Below are 16,047 nucleotides of genomic sequence, written 5' to 3' on the forward strand. Positions count from 1 at the left end.
TTGTATATAATTGTAATTTTTTAATTTTAAAAATTGTATCCTATAAAATTGGATTCTTATTTTATTCTCCTTTTTTTGTACTGTTAAGCTTTTTTTGCACCAAACCTCCCCAGAAGAAATTCCTCATACATGTAAATGTACCTGGCAAAAATAAAACTGATTCCAATTCTGATAGTGCAGACGGAATCATAATAATTTCCAAGGATATGGTCTGGATGAAAGATATCAGCAATCCTAAATCAGAACGTTGATAGATCCAATCCCTAATTTTGATATATGTATACAGGTACTACTCACTTAACGACCGAGGTCCATTCCTAAAACCAGGTTGTTAAGTGAATTGGTCGATAAGTGAGGACCTGTGTTATTTCATGGTAAGGGGGTGTGGCCGTTGCGGACGCTAGTGTAGTGAATACTGACAGACTGCGGGAACGAGACTGAGACTGAAAATGGTTAAGCGCGATGAGATGTGTATATAGTGTTTATATAGTGTATATAGTGTATATCTAGGATATATAGTATATATAGTGTATATAGCATATAAAGGGTGCGCTGCGCTGCGGCATTGTACAATACAGACTAGTCAGAGAGCGGGTCGTAAGTTCGAACGGTCGTTTAACAGGTAGGTCGCTAAGTGAGGAGTACCTGCTTGGTGTAGTTCAGCTCCACGTCAACGTCGCCCACAATATTACCCTCGCTTGCTCTACCCAGGTATTCCACGATCTCATCCCTGCAACCTGACTACTACGGCAGTTTACCTGGAAAACAAGGGCTGCCGCTCCCACGAATTGATCAACGTCACGTCCTGCACAGGGGCCTGCGGCACCTTCACATTGTAAGTTTCTTCCTCCATTGGAAATATCTCCTTCTCATGTCATGTTCTCTCGATGCAATGAAAAACATAATAACCAAAAAAATAATCCCGCCCCCACCAGGTACTCTGTGATGGCCAGATCCTTGCAGCACTCCTGCTCCTGCTGTCAAGAGTTGAGCACCTCGGAACACACGATCCAGCTCATCTGCCCCAACGGCATGCAGGCCGACTACACCTACACCCACATTGAAGCCTGTGGGTGCCTCAAAACTGAGTGCACCACGGTGGGCCGCATCGAGAACGCACACACGCCCGTCGGCCCCAAATCGCGTCGACGCAGGAGATGAGGCTGGAGACGACGACCCCTCCAAAGGAAACCAACTCGCTAGAGCTCTAGCCTAACTTGCTTGACTTTAGCAGAATTTAGCAGGATTTAAGTTAAGAAAAATTAATTTCAAACTAACCGCCGCATAGATGAAGCCTATATTTATGTATCACTTACTGGTGTAATAACATGCTTAGATTAGATAATTACTAGTTTTTGCTTTGCTCAATATTATTTTATTAACACAAATAAAGTTTCTCAGCACACCCTGACCTTGTACTGTCCCGTTGCTACCACACTGCAAAAGTGTTTTGTAGTCCTTTGTATTTAGGAAAAACTAATCATGGTCTTATCCAACGGTCCACAAAACAATGTACATTTAAATCAATTATAAAGATGGTCTTGGAATTTCTTCTGCTGTTCTCTTGAAAGTTTGCTTATTTCACTCAAAGGAGCTATTTTTGATATGTAGAACAGTTAAGGACATCACTTTGCTGGATAATGTGGCACAAACCCCGTCCTAAATCCTACCTGGGTCCAAAGCCTAACTCACGGGAAATTGATAAGATAATAAGCATGTCCATATTGGTACAGCTTTAGACCAGAAGGCGCAAAAATTCTCACAAAATTAGTAGATCTTTCTTTCATTCTTTCACATCTTTAAGATTTTGTCATCAATATTCTATACACAAGAACAGGTCTTGCGTCATAACAGTCGGACAGACTGCTCCTGGATGTGGTTGAGTGCTCTGGGGTCCTTCAATCTAGATGGCTGAGCTTGTTTACCTTTGAATGCGATTGATTAAAAGTTGTCTTTTCTTCCGAAGGAGAGGGTCTGATTTTCTTTGATTTTTGTATCATTCAAATCAGATTTTAAAACTAGCTCTCATCTAATGGCGCCAAATCTTCATTTATTTTTTGGCTTGTCTTTTATTAGCAAAGGGAGAGCAGGGGATTTGTACCCATTTTTTTGATATATGCCTTTATGTATGTCTATTTTTCTAAAAGAAAAAATGAATGGAATGGAGACTAGTTTGAGTTCTTGTCGTCACTCAAATTTGGCTGCAGACAGGGTAGGGGGAAACAGTACAGCAAACACAATGACAGTAAAATAAATGATATCCTTATACTCTATACGAAAATTACTTTTGTCTGTATTAGTTCTTCATTTGCAAGTTATTGATGGACGAGATGGAGGAGAATCCAAGGGATTGGGGTGAGAAGGCAGCCGTACGGGGGTAAGTCTTTGGCTCTCACCCGTGAACACCTTTTGGCATTAACTGATCAAGGCGCCATTCTTGTTTCATTCTGTCAGATCTCTGCTGTAAAATAGGTCCATTCAATTGACCATGCACGCATGTTTGTCAGCTTGTTAGGAAACTTTGACTACCGCGCCACTGAGACACATCCGTCACCAGGATGTTATGGACGCTATGGACGTCACCTCCCTTCTCTTAATATTATGGCCAAATCCTGAAAGTAGTTTACCTCCCTGCATTATCTGTTTGCCCAAGACAGTGTGAGATCAATGGCCTTTGATGAAAGGGCAAGAGAACCCCAGAGAGAGAGGGAGAGAGAGCATGAGAGAGTGTGTAAAGGTTGACTTTGGGCAAGGCGGTACCGTACAGCACACAGCCCCAGGTTCCGCCTTTCATTGAAACATGGGTGGGGAGAACAGGTATGCTGAGTCTCGGCAAATAACTATGTTTGAATAATTTAACATTCATCAAGACAGATATGTCAATCAAAGCAAATCATCAGGGGAAATGCTGTGCGGGCAACAAGGAGCACCGTGGGGAAAAAGAAATATTGAATAAAATAATAGTCAAGAATAAAAAAAGAGAAGGAGACACAGAATGTGGTTTTCAAGTGATTCAAAGTTTGAATATTCAGATTTTTATTAGTCAATTCTGTTTATACAATGCAATGTGCAGTGTAATGCTGGCAGGCGCCAAGGAAAAACTAATTTAAATAGGGGTAGACTATATGAAAACATAGATGGGGGGAGGAATAGCTAACAGCCATTTTTGTGGAACACTATCAGTTCTGAGGTCGACCTTGCAAACTTTTTGTCTTTCGAATATTTAACTATATCTTACCTCAAAGCTGAACAGTTCACAATCTTACAATATACAGGCCCCCTGGGCAGCTATTCACGTTTCTTTGAGTATTCTCTGAGTTACCCTGACATATCATTTCAAGATATGACAGAATAATCCTAAACGGATCCTAGACCCCAATATTCATATTAAGTATAGTGGCAAAAAAAGTAATTGAGTTCGTCATTCATTTTTACATCTCAGAAACATTGCCAAGGTACGACCATTCCTGACCCAGCCAGATGCAGAGAAACCTATCCATGCTTTATATCAAGTATGTACTGCAATGCCCTATTTGCCAGGCCCACACTACAAGATTTTTCAAATCTTAACAGCTACTGAAAATGTGAGCGACCCCACGCATAACAACATATCATGATAACTTCAACAGTTTTGTTCCTATAGGGTGTGGAGAGCAACATTTTTCCCAAACAGCACACGACACACTAACAGACTCCATTCACCACATATTTGACACGGAGGTGTGGTAAAGCAAGATTACCTCAAGTCCTGATGCTGAAATATTGTACTATCAAACGTGACTTTAGAATAAACAAACATGGCGGAGGACGGGATAGAATAAGCGACGCTATTTCATCTACTATTCTTTTTCATAAAACCCGAAAGGAAAATAAGGAAATACAGTGGATGCAGTCATGGAGACAGCATGAACATGGACTGTACATGCTGCAGCGCAAGCTTTATGCTTCACAGCCTTCGCATTGGCTGCCATGGTTGCTGTTGTGTTTATGACTTCTTCCGTTTCAGTCAGGTTTGTTCCCAATTGGGTATCGGTCCAATCACCATGTGACAATCCACAGCCTGCGTCTTCGGCAGTTCTGGGTTTCTACCCGCACTACAGGATATGGGATCGTAAATATTGAACATGTTTAATATTTGCAATTTGCAATTGGTGTGGCCAGGATGAATTTCCGTGCAGATCGGGGAAAGTAAAAAACACATGCAACATTCCTCACACCACAGGATAATCTGGCACAAAAATTGGGATTTTGCTCACGATTGTCGGAAGGGGGGAATCGGGGCCAAAATCGGCTCGATTATCTTGAAGTGTGTACCCTGCAGTAAGCCTTATTCCGTTAAGGCTTGCCTTACCCTTAGCACTCCCACAGCGATTATGTTTGGAGACAAACTCCGTACCCCAGTCGACTTGGTGTTCGGGCCGTCCCCGGAGTCGGAGATGCAGTGGAACCCGGCCTGGACTAGTTCCACAACCTCCGTGAAAGGTTACAAGAGCTGCATGGGTTGCCCAGGAAAGCTTAACGGCCACCTGGTCCCGACAGAAGCGAGCCTATGACTCCACAGACTTTTCACGTGACACCCAGGTGTGGGTCTACTGTTCGGAGAGGAAGAAAGGACACCCCAAGCTGCCGAGCTAGTGTATTATGAAATAAAAGTCCCTGAAATAAATAAATGTGGAATTGTGAAATAAAAGTCCCCTAAAATGAATATAAGTCGTATGTTGAAAAACACAATTTTTTTATAAAAAAAAGTTGTATTTATTTATTTAACTATATTTACGCAGTTATATTTACAGGAATTTATATATTTATAGCCTCATTATTTATTTCAGTATTTATTTAATTGGCATATTTATCTATCTGTTTATTCATTTATTTAATATTGATTAAAATGTTCCAACGTCCCATAAGAAAGAGCACTAGAAATCCTTATTCTTTTCGCTGAGATAATTTCCTTGATTTAAAAGTGAAGGTAACAGTGTGGAAAATAACTGAGGGAGAAATATTTATTTTGTTTCCCAAATAAACTCATTCAAATATTCGAATAATGGCTTATCGAGGTACCTTTTTTTTGGCTCTGGTGCGAATACAATCTTTTTTTCAGGCAACGTGGGCTACAACCTATTTGTAAATAACACAGATGAACAGAACAAATTGATGAACAAGATATATTAATTTGGCAAAATAAATCCCCCAAATATCCCTGGTATGTTTCACAATTATGAAGATTTGTGAAACAACAAAAAAAAGTCCCTAATTCGAAAATGGCATGGTAAAACTTGTCTTTGCCAAACAGAAACAGTAAATGTGGGCCTCCATGAGGGCCATGATTGCTTTTTTTTAGTGGTTAAACCAAACTGCAGCTTGCACAGGCATGTAAATATGTTATATTTGGCTCTGGAATTTAAACTTTTAAATGGTTTCCACAATTCTAATTGGTTTTAGAAATTAGAAGCATTTTCCTTGTTTAAGGATTGAGGTGACTGATTTCATGATCACTGACAGTTAACAGTTATCCAAACTTAAAATGAAACCATACACAAAAACAGACAATAGACAAAATCTGCATTCATTCAACATAACTGTCCAGCCATTTTAAATATTTTTTTATTTGAAACTTGAACAACAATGTGGAGCGAGTCATGTTGTCCTCCAAACACTCCACAGGATCCGCATCCTGGATTAGAGCTGCTGAGTCACAGTGGTGTGAGGACACAGTAGTCAACAATTTGGGCCGTTACTACTGCTAACTGACGATCTCCTCCTTAGAGCAACAGGCGTCATATTTACACCAGGACAATGGGACGCATTGTGCTCCACATTCAAGATATTAGCCCCCTGCATGGCTCCACTCCCTCTTTACTCCCACTTAGATATGGAAATGTACAGGATCCAGATCGGCCTGAGCTGAGAGAAAGGCGCAGCAAGGCGTGTGGGTTGATTAGATATTGCAGTTTGAGAAACCATTCCCTGTGGATTGACAGTGAACTATGGAATTGAATTTGCTTTGTTTTCGTCTTTTTTTTTTAATGTTGAGCAGGTTTCAACTTTATGCAAATGAGCAGCGCTGAGTGCCGGGCAGTAGCCAATAGGGGGGAGGATACGTTCTCAATGGGGCTGAGCCTTGGAAAATGGACGCTCAGACCATTTCGTATTGTTCAAGATTAGGCTGTTTTTTTGGGGGGGGGGTTTTATGAAAAATGGCCCTAAAACCATCGATAAAATAAGAAACACATAATTTTAGGTTACTCCAATAAGGACAATTCTTTATTTTAAGGGATGGATGGCAAGGTTATTTACATATTTTATTCGAGAGGTAATTTATTTTGCGAAGTAAACAGCTCCACCATTTTAATAAAAAAACAAGTACACAGTGCACTGTATATTAAACATGGAAAAGGAGAGATTTGAAATGTTTGGCGCGCCCACAACAGTCAGTTGATTTTGAGCTGACATGCCCACAAACATCAGGTTCACAGAAGCCTTGTCTCCAGTGGTGTGACCATAGACCATAGACCACGACCATAGATTCTATTTAGCTTGTTGATTGGGTCATTCCGGTAACACCGGCCTCAGTTATTTTCCCCTCGTACTTTATTACCAAGCCTGTGTCACTCTGTAAATATTTGTATATATTCATTGTATCTTTAACTTATTCACGTGCACCTTTTGTAAATATATAATAACACTTAGCGCTATTCTTGGGTTTCTATTTGTACCATAAATCCACCAACATCAACTGGTCATATTGTTATCACACCTGCTTCATCCCTAGACCACTAAGCAAGGTCGTGACATAATTCCTTTAATGTTTTCATTCTGACAAATTGTTAAAGCTTCTATCAGAAGCTTCAGAGAGTGCGCATACTTGCCTGTTCCACATGTGGAGTGGGAAACTTGTTGTTAGTGTTCGGAGAAAAATATCCTCCTCGAAGGATCACCCAATTGTTGTTGTTGCGGAAAACCTTTCTTAACCCTGTTTTGATCGATTACTAAACTTCTGTTGATTAATTCAAGTATGACAACAATTTAGACCTGTTTTGATCAATTACTAAACTTTTGTTAATCAATTCAAGTATAACAATTACCTTCAAGGTTCTCCGCTTGTTCGTCGATAGGTTGGAGCGTCAATCAGACGACAGACACGAATTTAGGAGTTAGTCAAATTTATTGTCAGGCAGAATCAGAAAGTGCAGCAGGCTCAGTTCACGAAGTCTGAGCCCGGCTCCAGGAGCCAAGCTCAGCCAGGTCTCAGCCCAGCCCGTGGAAAACACTGGAAGGCCCGATCCTTCTTCCCTGGATCCTTATATAGTCTTATCTAAGCAAGTGGTCACAAAAGGACATATGGATCACAAAGAACTGACTCCAACCAGAGGCGAACAACATGAACAACATCTACGCAAACTGAAAAGTACAGGAGCAACATGTGCGCGACTGGTCACAAAAGGATATTTCCAACCAGAGGTGCCATATTATTTCTAACAGTTAGTCCATCAGTAGTGGCTAGTGTGTAAGATCTTCACTCAATTCATGAATTTGTTTCTGAAACCATATTTTTCTTTGCTGATAGATGGATACTTTATTCATCCCTGGAGGGATATTTGATTGCATTGTCTCAACAGCTCACATCAAAACAGTCGACAAAATTATAAACCTAAGATAGAAATGGTGATGTACAGGGCTTTAGCAATTTCACATCACTGTTGTAAATTGAAGGAGCAGAATTGATTTAAAATCCTTTCTTTTTTTTGTTGATTATATTGTGATCATATATAGACTGTCTGGTTTGTGTGCTCTGCATCTACCGGAATTTGTTTTGTACAAAGAGGTTTGTCAGATTGGTGGCCATGAACTGTGAAGATGAATCAAGAGCATTGTTGCGAAGTTTGCAACCTTCTTTCTCTATATAATATAATATTTATATTACTAATACTTATGATAATGCTTATAATATAATATACTGAGGGCAGTGGCTCAGGAGGTAGAGTGGGTCATCTAGTAAGTGGAAGGTTGCCAGTTTGATCCTCAGCTCTTGGTAGCATGCTGATGTGTCCTTGAGCAAGACTTAACCCCCCTAACTGCTCCCCAGGCACCTCTATATAGCAGTCCACTGCTCCTATTTACATCAGTTACTGGGATGGGTAAATGCAGAGAAATTGCAAATTTCCCTGTGTTGGGCTAATAAAGGTATATAAAAATGTGGGTGGTTAATGCATGGACACATTTACCACAAAATGTATTGATTTGACCATTTTCTCCATCTTAAATCATTTATATGTTGAATCCTTCAGGATGTCAGAACAACTGTGTCAAATCATGTATGGATAGACAGACAGTAGCTACGTTAGCAGCACAGATCGGAAAGGGTGAATCAAGAACATATTATAGCAACTCAAGGGGGTGGGCCAAGGCCTTTTGGTTATGTTGATGCAAATGATTATGGTTCCGGAGATGTTATGTGTCTCCATTGTGTTTTATTATGTGTTTTCAATTGTTCGAGATGTTCTGTTGGTGTTGGGCTGGGTTGTTTGTGTTGGGGGGTGACCCAGGCTACGTTGGCTGTTGTTGTTGACTAGGACAGGACCATGTTGTTGACTGACATAGCTGGTTATGGTCTCAGAAGTTTTCTGTGTTATTGTTGTCTGTGAAAATAAATACATGCTGCCCCTGCTGGTCATGCAGTGTATTGGACACAGGCCGTGCCTAAAACGAACGCCTTCTTGACTGTATTACTTATTTTTATGATGCAAGCTCACCACAATATGTATACAAAATAAAACCACACTATTAAATATACATAACTTATACAAACTTATACAAATATACAGAATTCATTGGTTTGAATGATTTGTGAAATATATGGTTGTTTTTCATTTGTAAAACAAAGTCTTTAAGGAACAGGAGAATGTCATCAACAAAAACACATACTAATGCAATAGATTAAATATCACAAATAATAATTGACAAAAGTTAGTAACATAAATTCAAGTCAATATTTTAACCTGTACTTGACAATGTTTGCTCAGCTACAGAGCCTACGCTAAATATACAGTACATGTCACAGCTATCACTGTTATACATCCACTGAGCTCAGTCGAAGTAACAGGGGGAGTAGAAATAAGGTCACATTTGTAGACATTTCCACATCCGGTGTATACACACATTGAAGACGGGACTTTTATTTTCCAAAGTGTGCGTGAAGCTCCACCTTCACTAACAGGTTATAAAGGCACCTGTTCTTCAGGTAAATCCCACAGTAGATCAGTCCTCAGGGCGGCCATGGGGACCACAGGAGTTATAATTAATGTCAGGACGGTGTTCCTGATGTTTCTGGCCGGTTCAGCACTCGCCCAAGACCGTGAGTTTGGAAATCTCACTTATAATGTATGATGAATTGATTTGTTAAAAAAAAAAAAAAGCCTCTATGATAACAGACAATGGTATTTTTTTGTGTCCTAATGGTTTAGATGTAAGGTGTTGTGCTGTCAAAGTCAGCATTTCCTTTTCTTTTACAAATGCAGATACATTTTTGCAAGCAATATAGTAACAAGAGCATAATTTTCAAAAAGCTTTGAAATGATGCAGCGTTTGCTTTAAATTGTGCTACCTGTGCTCAGGGTCAAAGCTATTGACCCTGAGCACAGGTAAAACTTGAACTTTCAGTGTGTTTCCTAATGTGTAATAGTTAGTGCGGTCATGAGGTACTGTCATTTACTTATCTGAGCATACCCTTCTCTCACACCGCAACCTGTCTTCCCCCATCCATGCATTCAATTTCAAATCCATCACTTCATCCACTCGGCCTGCAGCCAATGCGTCCCACATCAACCGAGTGTGCACCACGTGGGGTAACTTCCACCTCAAGACCTTTGACGGAGTCTTCCTGCAGCTGCCGTCCACCTGCAACCATGTGCTGACCATGCAGTGTCAGAGCAGCTACGAAAGCTTCAACATCCAGATGCGCCGCAAGATCATCAATGGCCTTCCCACCATCAGCGACATTGTCATGAAGCTGGAGGGCACAGTGGTGGAACTGACCAACAGCACCGTGGCCGTCAATGGCAAATTGTGAGTTCATCCCTGGTGGGGAGACAGATTGTAGGCGAGGTTGGCTATTTAGGTTGGCTAGTTAGGATAGGGTGGCAATTTTTCAATCCAGGTCCTAATAAACGGTTGGTTCCCCGTTTCCAATAATATGAGTATTATCAAATTGGATTCAAAATTACTTTTTGCAATTGCCGCAGTGAATCAAAAATGTTCCGTTGGCTACAGTAGTTTGCAAAATGAAATTGCCGTTTCTCCTGTCTCTTCCATTAGCACGGCAAAATGAACGGAAGAGAAGAAGCGCAAAATAGTCAAAAACCTGAAAAAATGTATTGGCCATATAAAGACTGTCTGACTACCATTAGTTATTTATTTTTGAAAATGAGCTTTAATATGTTTTTGTCCGGCTTAAACGTTTTCCTCGTTGGACTGCAATTAAACAGAGTGAGAGGCTTCAGCATTGAGTTTTTCAATAGTAAAGCGTTCAGTGAGGTTGTGCTATGAACAGTTATAAAGGCCAAAACCAACATTTGAAGTCTCGGGTTGACAAATACTGAACCTGTCTTTTAAAGTAGTTTTGGGGTACCCGTGACATTGTGCATCGTCCCTGGGTTGGCGAGGGTTAGGCGTCATTGAAAGGTTCTGGTTTTGTTGCAGGGTGTCCCTGCCGTCAATCACGTCCGGGGTTACCATCGAGACATCCGGTTTCACCATCATTGTCAAAGCCAAACTTGGAATCAGAGCCATTTGGAACATGGATGACTCTCTTGATGTACGAGGCACACACACACACACACACACACACACATATATTTATATATATATATATATATATAAAGTGACTCAAGTTCCACGAGATAGGGATGCCTAATCTGTTTTCTGTGTGCGCTGTTATGTAAAAAAGTGTATGTTAAATAAGTGACACTTACTCCTATACACGAAAAAACACATATCGCCTCTTGAATGAACATCAAATACTTTATTAGATGTAAGTCTGGCAAATATTGATTAAAGGTCTGATGTATGTATGAGTCACCATGTGTGATTTGCGTGCGAGAGATGTACAAACAGAGATATGACAGACCCCACTGCTTCAAGACGAAAACGATAACTTATTTCAAAGGTAGATTCATTATAATAGATTTACATAGTTTCCGAATGATGTGGCAGAATGAGCTACGTTTTTTACCTTACATTGCATTTAGCAGACGCTTTTATCCAAAGCGACTTACAATTGTTCAATCACCGACGGACGCTTGCTCAAGGACACTACAGCATGCTAGCAGGAGGAGCCTGGGATCGAATCAGCAACCTTTAGATCACTAGACGACCAGCTCTACCGCCTGAGCTACCATCCCCACATGTTATAACTAACAGTGTTTTTCTGTGTTTTGACAGATTGAAATGAGCAACAAGTACCGAACACAGACATGTGGACTCTGTGGAGACTTTAATGGAGTGCAGTCCGATGAATTTAATACAAATGGTAAAACGGTGTTGATTGTTTCACTCCTGAATACACAGAGCATGAGACCATGTATTAGAAGTATAGCTATTGCAGAGATAATGTGCAGAGATAATGGACGAGGAAAATGAATGGAGGGAGAGTGTGTAATTAGCTTTCTAAGAAATCAGTTGAGCTTTTGTTTTTCAATAGTGTCGACAAACACAATGAATTAAGACACCCTTTAAAAAGTCTTTAAGATTTGGTGGCTTATCAACCCTCGCTGATTATTTTCCTCTTTAAGATAACGTTGTTATTGTATTCCGTGATGAACAAAAGAATGCTAGAAAAAGTCTTAAGTTTAATGTAGAGCTCAATACACTGCTGGACATGTGTGCAAGGTTTGTCATGTGTGCCATTTCCAGGTAAATCGATATCTGTGGAGGACTATGCCGAGAGGTACAAGATAGATGGACCAATGGAGAACTGCGAGGAACCAGAGCTCATCTCTGCCACTGACTGTGGAGATAAGGTAGATGAGGTTCAAATTTACATAGAGGAAATAACCTATAGATTTCAGGGCCATGAGGAATCGAAAAAACGTTCTCCTTGGGCACCATTTCAACATTTACGCTGCTATTCAAACATTGGTGAAAGCTGTCCAACAAAATTGTTTGACCAAAGTCGATTATAGCTTTGAAGCCTTCCATTGCAAGTTATGAAAAATGTCCTGGTTACATTTTCTGATGCATTTTCTAGATAAGAAAGAACCTAATGCAATCAAATCTTTCACATGGGCCATCTTGGTCCATCCTTTTGTTAAATTTTTTGCTTGGATGAGATGCGCATAAAACTAACTGGTTGATTTGTCTATTTGTAGGTGTACTGCGACCAGATCTTCGCTAATGCTACCTTCATTGACTGTGCAAACCTCCTGGATGTGGATGCCTTTATTAAGGCCTGCAAGGCCGACCTGTGTTATTGCAGCAATAGAGACTCCTGCCTCTGTAAAACTATCTCTGAATTCTCCAGACAGTGTGTCCACAGCGGGTCCCAGCCTCAACAATGGAGATCCCCCTCTTTCTGCTGTAAGACCACCCAACAGCCAACATAACGCTCATGTCAGCTACATCGCTTTCTACCAAGTCAGCATTTTCATGTGGATTTCATTACTTGTTCCTCCCCTTTACTCTCCGTAGCCAAGGAGTGTCCATTCAACATGCAATTTCTGGAGTGTGGCAGCGCCTGTCCAGATACCTGCTCCAACCCGCAGGCCAGCCAGACCTGTGCCACCCACTGCCTAGACGGATGCTACTGCCCCCCTGGTAATACTATGCATATTATTTGAACACAAATATATTTTTTTGTGGGTATATAAGGACAGTATGGGCAATTTTGTTTCAACCTTATACCATTTTTATACCCAAATTAGTGGGTTTACCCCGTGTTTTTTAAACCTGGGTTAACCCGCTTCAGGCAATTGACGCCTTTCCCACTGCCAGTAGAAATGCCGTTCTTTTTTTTTTCCTGGTGTGTCAAGTTCAGCGTCACAAACACGTCGGAAAAGGGCGTGTCATGGTTCCAGTGTGACTGGGAACAAAACACTATAGGAGACAGCAACTTAAACAAACAACGACATAAAACTGTAAAACTTGGGGAAAAAAAGTATTTTAAACTGTTCAAAAGAATCGGATCGTTCATGAATGATCCACCATTCCAGCTTGACCAGCTTGGGCCGATGCTGGAGTGACTCGGAGGCCATGGGGAGCATGGGGGTTCTCTGCTGTGCTCCCCACAGTGCGATCCCCACACTCAAAACATTCCAGGGTCCATCACTTCTAACTTCTGATTTTGATTTTGGATTCTAAATAGGATATAAGATTCAAATGATACACAAATATTCCTGTCTATTTATGCGCCAGCGTCCCAAAGTTCAACGCACGTCGCATCCTGCCGGTAAAGGGGCCAAAATTAGCAGGTCAACCCGGGTGTCTTGTTCACATAAGAGCCGATTGGAGGTGGAGCCAATTAAAACCCTGCGTGTAGCAGGGTCATTTGACCCGGGACTGAGACCCGGGTTTTTTCTTTCCCACTCATGACAAATGCCAGATGTTGGCAGGTGTTACCAGGTTTTTGGTGCAGTGGGAAAGGGGTATGTGAAATGTGGCCTTGTGAAGCCTATTGAGACTGTAAAGGGGCTATATACTGAAACTGGGTCTGAAATAAACCAGCAACAGCAAATTTTCAACATTGAAAAATGCGTATGTAACTCTGCATGTTTCACACACACCCGCCATTTCAATGTCAATCTGTCTTTTCTTTCTCAGGAACTGTCTTAAATGACATAAACAACAGTGGTTGCATTCCAGTGAACCAGTGCCCCTGTTTGCACAATGACAAACTTTATCAGTCTGGGGAGATATTCTCCCTCCCCTGTAAATCATGGTAAGATACAATTCAATATAACCTCATTATTGTGGTGACTAACGATTATTAGGTTGAGTAATACTTTCACACAGTAAAACTGTATGATTTTGATGATTTTTGCATCCACGTGACATCCATCTATTCAATGAACATCAGTAGAAGAAGAAGAATAATCTTTAATCGTCACACAGCACACCACACTACAACACATACACGCACACACACGCGTTGGATGGTGGCCGGTGAAATGAGGCCTCTGCGTTTAACCCATCCTGGCTTGTCCTTCCTCCGGGGGCACAGCCAGGAGCAGTGGGCAGCATTCGTAGACGTGCCCAGGGACCTGGTGATGAGTGTCCATTGCTGGTCAGAAAATGATGTGAAGATTGAAGATTGCTGGATTACACAAAGATAACTGAAGTGTTGTGCATGTGCAGTTTTCAGAATAAGCTGGTGCACTCACAGCTTTTCTCTGCCTATATTTTGCCCACCATCTGTCATTGCAGTCTTGAAAATGAAATACACTGATAACGAAAAAAAAGGTAATGCATCCTGACTCTGTCCATACAGCACATGTGATGGAGGTCAGTGGAACTGCGTGGAAGAAAATTGCCCAGGGACCTGCTCCGTAGAGGGAGGAGCCCACATCAACACCTTCGACGGCAAAGTCTACACCTTCCACGGAGACTGCACCTACGTCCTGGCCACGGTAAACGCTTCCAAAAAGGATATGCTTCTACTACTGTTTTAGAAAAAAATAACTCTTTTTAAACTGTCCTAGGCTTTTCAATTGGTTTGTGTTGTCTCGTGCCAGATCACGGCATATTTCAATTGGCTGAATGAATTTGAAACAGGATTAGGAAGGGAAGGATTCGGTTGGGGTTCAAACATGTTCTGACGTGTAGAGAGCATGTCTGTCAGTCTGGAGATTTCGGGACAAACATAAAGTGGAGTTTCCATTTCCTGACCGCCTGAGGCAAAGCTTCAGGCCGAATAGTATGCAGATCGTTAAGAGACTAACAATACATCCATTCGTATCTATACATATGGAGTCCCGGAATGGAAACAGAATCAACCAACTGAACATTTAAATCACAATCCATTTCCATCAACAGCACATGAACGGCAGTCTAATTTATCGCAACGATATCTCCAAAGGTTACGGATAGTTCAGTGAGTTGAATATTCTCAAGGTAATGTCAATGTATTTTTCTTGGTCATGGCCAAATAGAAAGATAAAGAAAATGTATGTCTTTATAAATAGCACTCCTGACCACTATACATTGATACATTGTGAATGTTCTCCTATTTAACCAATACTTGGAAAAACGACAAAAACATTGTTATCCATACTGCCACGGCCCCCCAGGGTGATTATTTTCATTTTATTGTTTTGGCTGCAGACCTTGAAAGAGAAATCTGTTGAGCATGTTGGCCATTTATATTGAAAATCTTCCACCTCAAAGCTTTCCTTTGAGTGGTTGATCGTAGCCGAGTGTGAATAAGCTTTGTTGATCACTGGTTCACTGCGTCACCATTTTACTTTTGGGGAACATTTGAGGGGGAAAAGCAGACAGATGGGCTGGGAGAGGTTTTGAGGACAGAATCGGAAGTCCAACCACCCTGTCTCACTTCAGTGCTGTCAAAGGATGGTGAGGCTTGACAGTTGACAGCTTACAATTTAAACTTGGCTGAGTAGAAGTAGAATAGATTCACAGGGACATCGCAAAAGAATATCCAAGCTTCAACACCTTGGTGTTTGTGTATGAAAACCACTATTTGCTGCACCAAGCTTGTTATGTTGTACGTATGTTGCACTCTTATCTTTATGCTCACACTGTACTTTAATGTCATCACACAGTCTATTCTCAAAGAAACAAATGTAAGCCGTTAAAAATCGGCTTACAAACTGACAAACTAATTTGGCAGTTTGTGTAAGGCTCTTTCCTGCTTAAACCACACCCTTTTAAAAAAATGTTAAAAGAAAAAGGGCTTTGTAAACAACACAAAATGGTTGAAAAAATGCAGTGAAATAATTTAAATGTACAATAAAGCAAAACATAAATAAATAAAGAACACAAAGTGGTAAAAATGTACACACCATTCAAAGCCCAGATTATATGGCCCAAATCCTGTTC

At 40.9% G+C, this 16,047-nt stretch overlaps 2 protein-coding genes across 2 annotated transcripts in view; both read left to right on the forward strand.

The window, feature by feature from the left end:
- Positions 1–4,553, forward strand: part of LOC307227916 (mucin-5B-like) — a gene marked incomplete at both ends in the record, with an annotated part of 39,585 nt that extends 35,032 nt beyond the window's left edge. The window contains 5 exons of the mRNA XM_079997356.1: positions 712–835; positions 936–1,128; positions 2,301–2,355; positions 4,007–4,111; positions 4,369–4,553. Of these exons, the coding sequence (XP_079853482.1) occupies positions 712–835; positions 936–1,128; positions 2,301–2,355; positions 4,007–4,111; positions 4,369–4,553 (662 nt within the window). The remainder of the gene's footprint in view (positions 1–711; positions 836–935; positions 1,129–2,300; positions 2,356–4,006; positions 4,112–4,368) is intronic.
- A 4,723-nt stretch (positions 4,554–9,276) lies between these two features.
- The window catches only part of LOC307227917 (mucin-2-like), a gene marked incomplete at its 5' end in the record, with an annotated part of 44,698 nt that continues 37,927 nt past the window's right edge, over positions 9,277–16,047 (forward strand). The window contains 9 exons of the mRNA XM_079997357.1: positions 9,277–9,355; positions 9,615–9,641; positions 9,807–10,065; positions 10,699–10,813; positions 11,440–11,527; positions 11,911–12,017; positions 12,366–12,573; positions 12,685–12,810; positions 14,494–14,618. Of these exons, the coding sequence (XP_079853483.1) occupies positions 9,277–9,355; positions 9,615–9,641; positions 9,807–10,065; positions 10,699–10,813; positions 11,440–11,527; positions 11,911–12,017; positions 12,366–12,573; positions 12,685–12,810; positions 14,494–14,618 (1,134 nt within the window). The remainder of the gene's footprint in view (positions 9,356–9,614; positions 9,642–9,806; positions 10,066–10,698; positions 10,814–11,439; positions 11,528–11,910; positions 12,018–12,365; positions 12,574–12,684; positions 12,811–14,493; positions 14,619–16,047) is intronic.

The sequence above is a fragment of the Zeus faber genome, assembly GCF_960531495.2.
Source record: "Zeus faber genome assembly, chromosome: 3".
Lineage (NCBI taxonomy): Eukaryota > Metazoa > Chordata > Actinopteri > Zeiformes > Zeidae > Zeus > Zeus faber.